A 10,109-nucleotide genomic window follows, 5' to 3' on the forward strand; every position below is an offset into this window, starting at 1 on the left:
AATCATACTTGCAGCTTAAAATGACACTTACGCTTACTCAGGGTCAGAATGGCTGTTTTTAGAAGAGTTTGATCATAAATATTTCTTAGAAAAGCTAAAAAAAAAGCCAACTGTTAATCTGAAGTGTAATATTTGCTCACCATTGCATCCACTTGGAAAATCCACCATTGTGCATATGTATTTTTCAAATTAGCTTCAATTTATGCAGAAAATATGTATTTTTCACTTCTTCTAGCATCAGAGGAGGCAATTCATGACATTTCACAACACCTACAGAGCTTGTGCATTTGTGCTTTCAGCCTAAGTGGTAGGTATTATTCTCTGTGGAATCATTACTCACTCGCAAATTGTTTTGCATAAATGTTCCTGCAAAATGAATGGACATAAATGTAAGTGCTTAAGGGACCATCTAAAGGGCCTCATGTCGACAGGAATCAAGGTTAGGTTCACATTTTAATTATTTCTTTGACGACTACAAAGAAACAACATGTACTGTGTTTGTGATTGCATTTACATAAATGGAAATGAATGAGGACTACAATCTTAAACTGGTCTATACTGCCCTCTCTCGGCCATAGACATCAATTACATGGTGAAAACAATCTACAATCAAATATTTACTACAATAAAAGAATATCGGTGTTAGTAGTATTTATATACCATTATAGTGTTAGTATTTTGAATTAGCTGTTATTAATATATTTTCAATTTAATTTTAGCTAGGCTAAGTAACCTACTTTTATGTGTTTTTGACATTTTTATTAGGCCTATAGTTTATAGTTTTTTCCTGTTAAGCTTTATAGGCTCACTTCAACATAAACGTATTTCAGTTGGATTTTTAAAATAATGTTAGGGTTTTATTTAATATTAGCCTAATATTTTATTTCAATGGACAAAAACGATTTTGAATAGTTTTAGTTAACAATAACAACACTGGCTAACAAAACACCAAACGTTTCCCTCAGCAAAAACTGATTAAGAAATAATTAAGCTACATCAATTTTAAAATGTACTTTATGTTTTTATTAAGAATAATTTGGGATCATGCACAAAAATACATTAGATTTTAGCAGGCCTATAAATACTGGCTATTCCGGCTGACAAACCTGTGAGTGAGGTTTAGCGACATTTAGCAAAAACATGATATAGCTACATTAATATTATTTACATTTCATATTGTCATCCAATGTTTCTTTCCTAAGCTTTTACTTTCAAACTCCAGAACTTTCCGGGTGATTTTGCAATTGGTTTTCCAGTCAGATTTCCTTGATTTCACCTCAGCTGAAAGTCCTAAAAAAAAAAGGACTCCCTGCAATATTGAACTTCATTATCGTGATATTTTGAGGGCTTGCGAACAAAAAAAGACGGCTTAACACTCCAAAGGCATTCTCAACTATGAGGTAAGACTGTAAAGTTGTTGAAAACTGTCGATTTCAAGCGGTGAAAAGCCAGAAAGCTCTTGACGCATCAATTGATTGATGTCAATGGGGCGCACCTGCGGTTCAACAGTCGACTGTCAGTTTTAGTCATTTTATAGATAATATTTTACATGAAAACATTAATGATCACAGGTGAAATTGTGCAAACATAAAAATCACATTATCTATCTTGATTTGTGATGAAATGTCGCAGCTGGGATCGGCTGTGCCCTCATCAAACTTACCCGAGGGCCTCCCGGTGTCCAGTTTGGCCCTGCTGATCCTGGTGCTCATTCCCTGCGTCCTTTTGCTCCTGCTTCTCAACTGCCTGTTCGTGGGATACAAGCTGTTCCGCATGACCCGGAGGAAGAGAGACCGATGCGGGTCGGAAATCTCGCTCATGCACTCCTCATATTCCACCCGCCAGAGAATCACCCGCTTCTCTGATGAGCCTCTGTTCGCTCCAAACAGAAAGACCAACTATGTTTCGGTCTCGGAACCGATGCTGGCGCCACCCATCACCTCATCCCTGACCTCCTCGGCGGAGAGAAGGGCCACTGGGCAGCGCGCCAGGTTTCTGCGCCCGGATGGGGCCACTTACGCCGGGTCCGGGTCACTGCGCGTGCCGAACTGGAGGAAGAGCGCCCCGGTTCTGCTGCTGTCCAGTGATTCGGACACGGAGCGAGTCAACACGGTCCCACCGAACTCACCAGCACTTCATGTGACTCCCAATGGGGTAGGGTCAAAACACGAGTATGTCCAAAAGCCAGTTCTGGATCCTAATACATTATACAATTGAATATTAATTTGAGTATTAAGGAAATATGTCAATGTTTATGGATGGTAGGCTAGTTATGGGCCTATTGAATATTAATTTGAGTATTAAGGAAATATGTCCATGTTTATGGTGGTTATGGGCCTATTAAATATTAATTTGAGTAGGCCTATAAAGGAAAGATGCCAATGTTTATGGTGGTTATGGGCATATTGAATATTAATTTGTGTATTAAGATGTCAATGTTTATGGTGGTTATGGCCATATTGAATATTAATTTGAGTATTAAGATGTCAATGTTTATGGTGGTTATGGGCCTAATAGATTTTAATTCGAGTATTAATGTTAAGGAAAAATGTCAATGTTTATGGTGGTGGTGATGACCCTAATGGTGTCATATTTTTATACCACAGTTCTTTAAATTGGTTGTTTAAAGCTATGGTAAATTGCCATTCTCATATAGTGGAGTATTTGCATGGCACTATAATGTACAAAACCATAAGATGTGAAGGTTTATGGTGGTTATGGGCCACCATTATTGGTTCTTTGGTAATTAAAACTATGATAATTTTGATTGGCATTTTCATATAGTGGGTGTTACGAATATTAACTGGTTATATATTCCCCCCCCCCCCCAACAATTTAAACACCCCACTATACTATTGGTAGAACCATAGTAGCCTATTACTGTTGTACCATTCTGTGCCGTTTTTGGCTCCCAGTGAAATATGTTTTATCCTATGGAAGTCATTTAACCCTTTACCTGCACTGGTTACAGTTCACAATGCCGATGACCTCCATGCGTAGAAGCAGCACTATGGACCTGGAGAACGCTTCTCTGGATAAGATCCATGTGGAGTGTGAGTCCGCCAGCATCATCCCGCCGGAGATCTCCTGTTATGTGGCGTCGTCGAGCCCCTCGCCGGGGGGTTCTGGACTGGACAGTGACTTCGGAGCCAGTGCAGGCCAGTTTTGTGATCTCATTCATTCAAACGTTCAAACCATTTCTTTAAGATTAAGCTCAGCACCACATTGCTCAAAAGTTCGGGACAATTACGATTTTTAATGTTTTTGAAAGAAGTCTCATATGTTCACCAGGGATGCATTTATTTGATCCAAAATACAGTAATATTATGAAATATTACAATTTAAAATAACTGTTTTCTATTACAGTATATTTTAAAATGTAATTTGTTCCTGTGATGGAAAATGTTTTTTTTTTTTTTTGCGGCCATGACTCCAAATTTCAGTGTCACATGATCATTCAAAAATCATTGTAATATGCTGATTTGCTGCTCGTTATCAGCTATTATTATTATTATTATCAATGTTGAAAACAGTTGTGCTCTGCTTAATATTTTTGAGGAAAACGGTGATAGTTTCTCAGGATTCTTTGATGAATAGAAAGTTGAAAAGAACAGCATTTCTTAGAAAACTGAAATCTTTTGTAACATTATAAATGTCTGAACTGTCACTTTTGATCAGTTGTATGCATCCTCGCTGAATAAAGTATTAATTTATTTAAAAAAAAATAAAAAATACTTACCCCAAACTGGTATGTGGTATAAACTGAATGAAGGCCTATCAGTTTCCACAAAATATGAAGCAGCACAACTGTTTTCAACATTGATAATAATCAGAAATCTATCTTGATCGGTAAATCATCATATTAGAATGATTTCTGAAGGATCATGTGACACTGAAGACTGGAGTAATGATGCTGAAAATACAGATTTGATCACATAAATAAATTGCATTTTAATTACAATTAAAAACATTTTTTTTTAAATTGTAGTAATTCACATTATTACTGTTTTCCTGTATTTTTGATCAGATAAATGCAGGCTTGATGAGCAGAAGAGACTTCTTTTAAAAACATAATTATTCCAATCTTTTGACAGACCATAAATTTATATTTGGAGTTTGTCCATTCTTTGAATTCTCCTGATTGTTCATTTAGGTGTATCTCTGCGTATCCTTTCTATGGACAGCGATGGTTTCCCGGGCTCAGTCTGGGCATCCGCTCTGGAATGGGATTACTACGACCCAAGTTACGTCACGCAGAACCACATCCCGAAACACAGACCCCACGCACCTCCCATCACCACCAAACAGTACTGGGTCTAGAGCCTGAAGCCACTCTCATTCTAGAACTTCAGTTGAGCCGAGTCGGTTTATTCTGTCTGGGTTTAGTGCATTTAATGTTCACTTGCTGTTTTAACTGCAACACATCACATGTTGTCAAAGCACACACAATCCAAACCAAAAAAAGTGTTCACAATCACAGCTTCTTTCTGCAGCAACTCCAAACAGGTTTGTTCTGTTCACAAAAATGCATTTACTGAATGAATCACTTCACCACCATTCTCACTTTAGGTCACATTGACACCACATTTGTTTTACACGCTTTAGATTTCTCACCGTTTTGTTATTTTTATACGTTTCCCACATGATTCTCAACATGGAGTTACTGAGGATTTCAGAAAACTGTTTTCACAATTTTGACACCCTACACATTCTTGTATCAAAGAAGAAAGTATTTAGATTATGCCTGAATTTAATAAAGTTTTAAAATACAGGGTCTTATTTTATTGCTGTTGACCCAATCTAATGCAACTAGAAAATCAACCGTGATTTTCCTAGCGAGATAAGTTTGCGTTAGAATCTTACACTGCAAAACAGCTGATCAGGAGTTAAAGTCTCAACTCTGGTTAAAGCTTGCATGAAAGCAGAGAAACTAAGAAAACACCAAATAATTTCATTATGGTACTCTACCAAAAATTCTCTTCAATAAAGCATTTGGTTTATATTGATATAATTCTGTTTAGTCAGACAGTTTGAGAAGTACCGAAAGTGTTTGTGAGAATGAATAAGGCATTTAGACAGACGTTTCAAACATCACTTTTTATTGGAAACACAGTTTATGAAGAGCTGGACGCAGCCACAGCTGCCCGACGGGGCTTGGGCACGGTTCCCTCACGGAATCCATTTCTGAAATGCAGAGAAAACACTTCAGTTAACAACAGCACACAGAAAAAACTAATGTAAATGGCCTTCGAGATATTTCACGAGCTCATAACATGATCAATAGATCTGAGATGTGCAATAAAATCCCCACCAACAAGAGTTTCAAAAATCCACTAGTTTGAGGAATAAAAACAGATCCTAACAGAAGTATGGGTCCGGCTTACCTCAGTACAAAATTAATATCACTGGACAGTCATTAGTTCAGACATTTATGTTTGGACATCATTGGTAAGCCAACTAATCTAACCGGACAACATGCACTCGAGTTTTGGACAAGCATCAGTGCAGAATCAACAGGAAGATCTCTTAACTACAAATAAATATCACGGCATCAACCTCAACCCCACTGAGACCTTTCAGTGTGTCAGAGTCATAATATCGTTAGCCTCATAGCATAATTGCCTATAAGTCTTTTTTTTTTTAAGGCAATTATGCTATGAGGCTAACGATATGCAAAAGAAAAGTGCATAACATATAAAAAGGCCGAAATCAGTAAAAAAAGTAAAAAAATTTTTTTGAAAATGCTTTAAGAAAACTCTGCCCTGAACTAGAAAAAACTTCCATGTAAAGCTAATAGACTCTTAGGGTGTTTACACAATAACATTGTGCTAAAAACAGATTACAATGATCTGCGAAAATGACTAAAAAGCCTGTTATTAAAGGAGAACTCCGGTCAATTTTAACATTGAGCTCATTTTATTGTACATTTGGAGTGCTGTCAATACAGAGAACAACTACAAAAATCGGTGTTGCCTACACAGAGTTATTCTATTTTTAAAATTTGCACCCTGTTGACTTCAATGGGGCAAGTACTAAACCTGCTTTTAGCCTCTTAACATCCTTGATGTGTCATTACAAGTGCACAGAAAATGTGAGTGATTCCTTCTGAGTGAACACGAGTGGATCTGACTGCAGTAGATGTGAAAGATATGTATAAAAATGATGTTATTTAAGCCAGCGCAAATACCTGTTTACATCCTGTTTTCGGCTGAAGTCCAAAGTAGTCGATTGCAGAGTTCACACGCATAGGTTTAATACCTATGATCACGCGCGTGAACTCGGCAATCGACTACTTTGGACTTCAGCCGAAAACAGGATGTAAACACAGGTATTTGCGCTGGCTTAAATAACATCATTTTTATACATATCTTTCACATCTACTGCAGTCAGATCCACTCGTGTTCACTCAGAAGGAATCACTCACATTTTCTGTGCACTTGTAATGACACATCAAGGATGTTAAGAGCCTAAAAGCAGGTTTAGTACTTGCCCCATTGAAGTCAACAGGGTGCAAATTTTAAAAATAGAATAACTCTGTGTAGGCAACACCGATTTTTGTAGTTGTTCTCTGTATTGACAGCACTCCAAATGTACAATAAAATGAGCTCAATGTTAAAATTGACCGGAGTTCTCCTTTAAGCATGCCAGGCCAGTAGTTGATGTCACTGTTAAGAAACACCCCACGAACACGCAATACACACGCGTTAACATGTTAAGCATGCGCAGGCCTTCACCATTTTCACAACTTCACGTTTTTGTTGTTCATATGGTGACGATAAAGGCATGGTTTTCAAAAGCTTGGGTTTTCAGGCCCCCAGGACACGGTTGTCGTGTAAATGAACGGCCAAAACGCACAAGTTGTGTTTTCAGATGCAAACGGTGTCGTGTAAACAACCTTAGAAACATGAAAATCTGAATGCACGTTTACTCACCTGAACCTGCGGAAAACAACCTTCATGTGCCTCATGCGGCCAGTTCCTGTGGTGCTGCGTCTCTTGGCCTTAGTGCTCCAGTTGTCTACAAACAAACACCATCATTACACTTCACACACATGAAAACAAACATGCATTTGAGCAGATGAGCACCTGTGTTCTGTTACGCTTACCTCAGTTCAAAACACTTATCACTGGACAGTCAATTGTTCAGACATTTGTTTTTTTTTTTGGTCATCACTGGTAAGTTAATAAACCAGACAGAACACAGATGTTTTTGCAGTTTCCCTATTTTTACTTTTTTTTCAATTGTGTGTAAATGTGTTACTTTAAAGTGCCCCTTTTATGCTTTTTAAAGGTTCCTAATTTTGTTTTAAAGGTCTCCTACAATAAGTTTACATGGCATCAAAGGACAAAAAAAACCTCAATATACATTGCATCATCTAATTTCTCAAAAAGGTCTGAAAATGGTTCTTTTGAAAATTCAGTCTCTAAACACCTCCTTTCCACGAGCCTACTCTGATTGGTCAGACAGCCCAGTCTCTTGTGACTGGTCGAACGCTTACAGCGCGTGTCTGAAACTTAACGCCTATTACTATGTCTGATTTTCAGCTCAGGCTCTTCCTCAGTGCTTGATACAGTGATACTAAAGGCCTGTTCACACCGGGACGAATTTCACGCGCGATATTCGCCGACGTTTAACGGCTCGTGACTAAACAAAGGGCGCCAATGTGTGTGCACACCGACACGAAAAACGGCACACGTAAAAACGTCATTTAAAAAAAAAAAAAACGCCTCGGGTTCGTTTTTTTGGTTTGACGCGCTGCGTCAAAAACTATCTGACCAATGAGATTGGCGCTTTTGTTCACGTGTCTGGAGCTTCTGAAGTTACAGTAAAACAACTTGGGGGCACTCAAACACAAAACGGTCTTGCCGAGCACACATACGTAACGGTGAAGAAGATATACACCAAGTAGCGTCTACACTGCCGGGAAGAAATAAGACGAGGAAGATGCAAGGCAAGATGAATGTAGAGCTGCTGGTCTCGTTGGTGTCGGAACATAAAGAACTATATGACAAACGCGACACCTTGTGTACCGGGGTATTTCTGTTTTACATGAAGCGCCATCTAATGTCAGGGAATGAATTTGCATGTTCACTCAGCTCATCGTCAGCGAAAATCACTTGGGTGTGAACACAAAACACGTTGAAAAACGCTGGCGAATAACGCGCGCCGATATTCGTCCCGGTGTGTAGGGCCCTTAACAGTAACAATGGCGTCGTTTTTTCAGTGTCAATTCCAGCGTGAGTGCTCATCTTTTGAAGCGCATCATAGTGGATTCACAGCACTGAAAAGTATCTTTCTCATCATGTCAACAACACAAGACAAACTCTTCCAGTCTTAGCTACAACTACAGTGTTTGAGGGTCAAAGTAGACGTTCACGGGCAGCCAATGAAGACCATAGACTTGCATTATGCAAATTTGTTGTGTAATTAGGAAGAGAGACTGAGAACATTTTAGCAGCTCAGAGACAATAACTATTTGTTGTGCGCTTCGATCTCTAAAACTTAAGACATTTTACATCCACAAATAGCTATATTAGTGCATGAAAGGCAATATTTGAAAAAGCATAACAGGGGCACTTTAATGTTACCAATAAAGCTACTTGAACCTGTATCTGTGCAAAGTCAGCCCAAACCTTTGAACTGTGAACTTACACTTTCTCTTGCGCTTGGCAGGGTAGCCACACTTCCCGCAGGTGGACTTCTGCAGGTGATACGCCTTGGATCCACAGCGGCGGCACAGAGTGTGCGTCTTATTACGACGCTTACCGAAAGATGACGTACCCTTCGTCTGAAAAACAAAAGAAATGTATAATTCACATTATTGCTTAAAAGGTCTCATTCATTCATCAGGTTGCCTACATAGAAGGCATTCATCAATATGCATCTTAACACTATAATGTTAATTGTCTATTCTGAGATTAAAGTGCACAAAAATACTGTTTATGTAGTCAGCTCACTAGATTGTAATTCCTAAACATGCAGTTTAATAAAGCAGCTCGTTGGGTTGTTGCCCACAATGAAGGAAGCTAAATGAGTTGAGACTATGATGCCCAACAATTATGTATAGGAAGAAAGACTGGTTAGCTAACGTACTGTTTAATGATGGTAACTAACCATGGATTATGACTTCCAATAAACTGTTTAGGGAAGGAAACACACTAGGCTGCGAGACGTTTATGCACAAAAATGCTGTCTAGAAAAGTAACTTAATAGGCTCTTAAAAAAAACAACTACACATGTCTGCACAGGCCAACCATGTAAACTCACACCACTACGACAACTATACAACTAGTTTCTAACGCTCGTTTCTTTACGGTCTAATTTAGACAGTTGTACAGTCTTAAATATATTTAGACACAAGACTACGCATAATTAAACGATTTAAATGAATACTGGAGATCGTTTTAAAGCAAACCGGTTTATTTTCACGAGTTCGTTACGGGAATGCTAAGCGTCATGCTAACCGATAAAATAAAATCATCTATAACCTCTAATTATAGAGGAATCACAAACATAATAGATGATACTGAGTCTTGAATACATATGCTTGTGATATTATTAGTGTTAAAGTGATTTAAAACAAGCCACGAATCAGATGTTGGAGGATTTTGAAGGCAAGGCGCTGGAAGACTCACCATCTTTCCTCAGAGCTGATTCGAAAGAGACCGGAAGAGGTTCCGGTGTTCCGTTAAAACACCACCGGCGCTCCTGCGGTGCAACAGCTAAATGCGTCCCCCTAGTGTTGCACTGCGGACTTCTCCATTCAATCACAACGAGTCCTGCAGATATAACAAATATTTTTAATGACGATGACAAAACGTGTTTTCAACCTAATAAGTAGCTGTTCTGGTCACAAAAAGGATTTGAATTAATTAGCAATTATTCCAGAAATGCCAAATATGATAACAAGATTTAGCCTATTAGCCTATTTATACAATGAAACCATTATACACATCTATAACCATCAAAAACATGACAATGATGTCTTAATATCTTAAACTTAAGATTGTACTAAAGAATCCTGTTAATGTTAGGTTTAGGAGGAGGGTTTGGTGGAGTAATTATAATTAGCTTAATTTAAAGACAGCAAAAGTGAATAGGATGAATAT

At 38.3% G+C, this 10,109-nt stretch overlaps 2 protein-coding genes across 3 annotated transcripts; one reads left to right on the forward strand and one right to left on the reverse strand.

Annotated features, from left to right (window-relative positions):
* The first annotated feature begins 1,501 nt into the window (after positions 1-1,501).
* Positions 1,502-4,323, forward strand: hwa (huluwa). Of its 2 annotated transcripts, XM_079847331.1 has the most exons (4): positions 1,502-1,802; positions 1,890-2,154; positions 2,972-3,158; positions 4,154-4,323. In XM_079847331.1, the coding sequence occupies exons 1-4, from the start codon at positions 1,624-1,626 to the stop codon at positions 4,318-4,320; spliced, it is 798 nt and encodes a 265-aa protein (XP_079703457.1). In that variant the 5' UTR covers positions 1,502-1,623; the 3' UTR covers positions 4,321-4,323. The 2 variants fall into 2 exon arrangements, with proteins under 2 accessions (XP_079703457.1, XP_079703456.1); XM_079847330.1 differs by having other exon boundaries at positions 1,502-2,154.
* A 759-nt stretch (positions 4,324-5,082) lies between these two features.
* On the reverse strand, positions 5,083-9,735 carry rpl37 (ribosomal protein L37). Its single transcript, XM_079847332.1, has 4 exons — positions 9,636-9,735; positions 8,653-8,788; positions 6,933-7,017; positions 5,083-5,184 (listed from the first exon to the last, which is right to left on the reverse strand). The coding sequence occupies exons 1-4, from the start codon at positions 9,636-9,638 to the stop codon at positions 5,115-5,117; spliced, it is 294 nt and encodes a 97-aa protein (XP_079703458.1). The 5' UTR covers positions 9,639-9,735; the 3' UTR covers positions 5,083-5,114.
* Positions 9,736-10,109: the final 374 nt, after the last annotated feature.

The sequence above is a fragment of the Squalius cephalus genome (genome assembly GCF_949319135.1).
Source record: "Squalius cephalus genome assembly, chromosome: 17".
Taxonomy (NCBI): Eukaryota; Metazoa; Chordata; class Actinopteri; order Cypriniformes; family Leuciscidae; genus Squalius; species Squalius cephalus.

Bases quoted from the DNA above. Each gene is read 5' to 3' on its own strand.
- hwa (XM_079847330.1), top strand. From the start codon at position 1,624: ATGTCGCAGCTGGGATCGGCTGTGCCCTCATCAAACTTACCCGAGGGC. The intron at 2,155-2,971 runs GTAGGGTCAAAA...CACTGGTTACAG, and splicing joins TTCATGTGACTCCCAATGGG to TTCACAATGCCGATGACCTC. The intron at 3,159-4,153 runs GCCAGTTTTGTG...TTGTTCATTTAG, and splicing joins TGACTTCGGAGCCAGTGCAG to GTGTATCTCTGCGTATCCTT.
- rpl37 (XM_079847332.1), bottom strand. The intron at 7,018-8,652 runs GTAAGTTCACAG...GTTTGTTTGTAG, and splicing joins TGCCAAGCGCAAGAGAAAGT to ACAACTGGAGCACTAAGGCC. The intron at 5,185-6,932 runs GTGAGTAAACGT...TCTGCATTTCAG, and splicing joins GTTGTTTTCCGCAGGTTCAG to AAATGGATTCCGTGAGGGAA.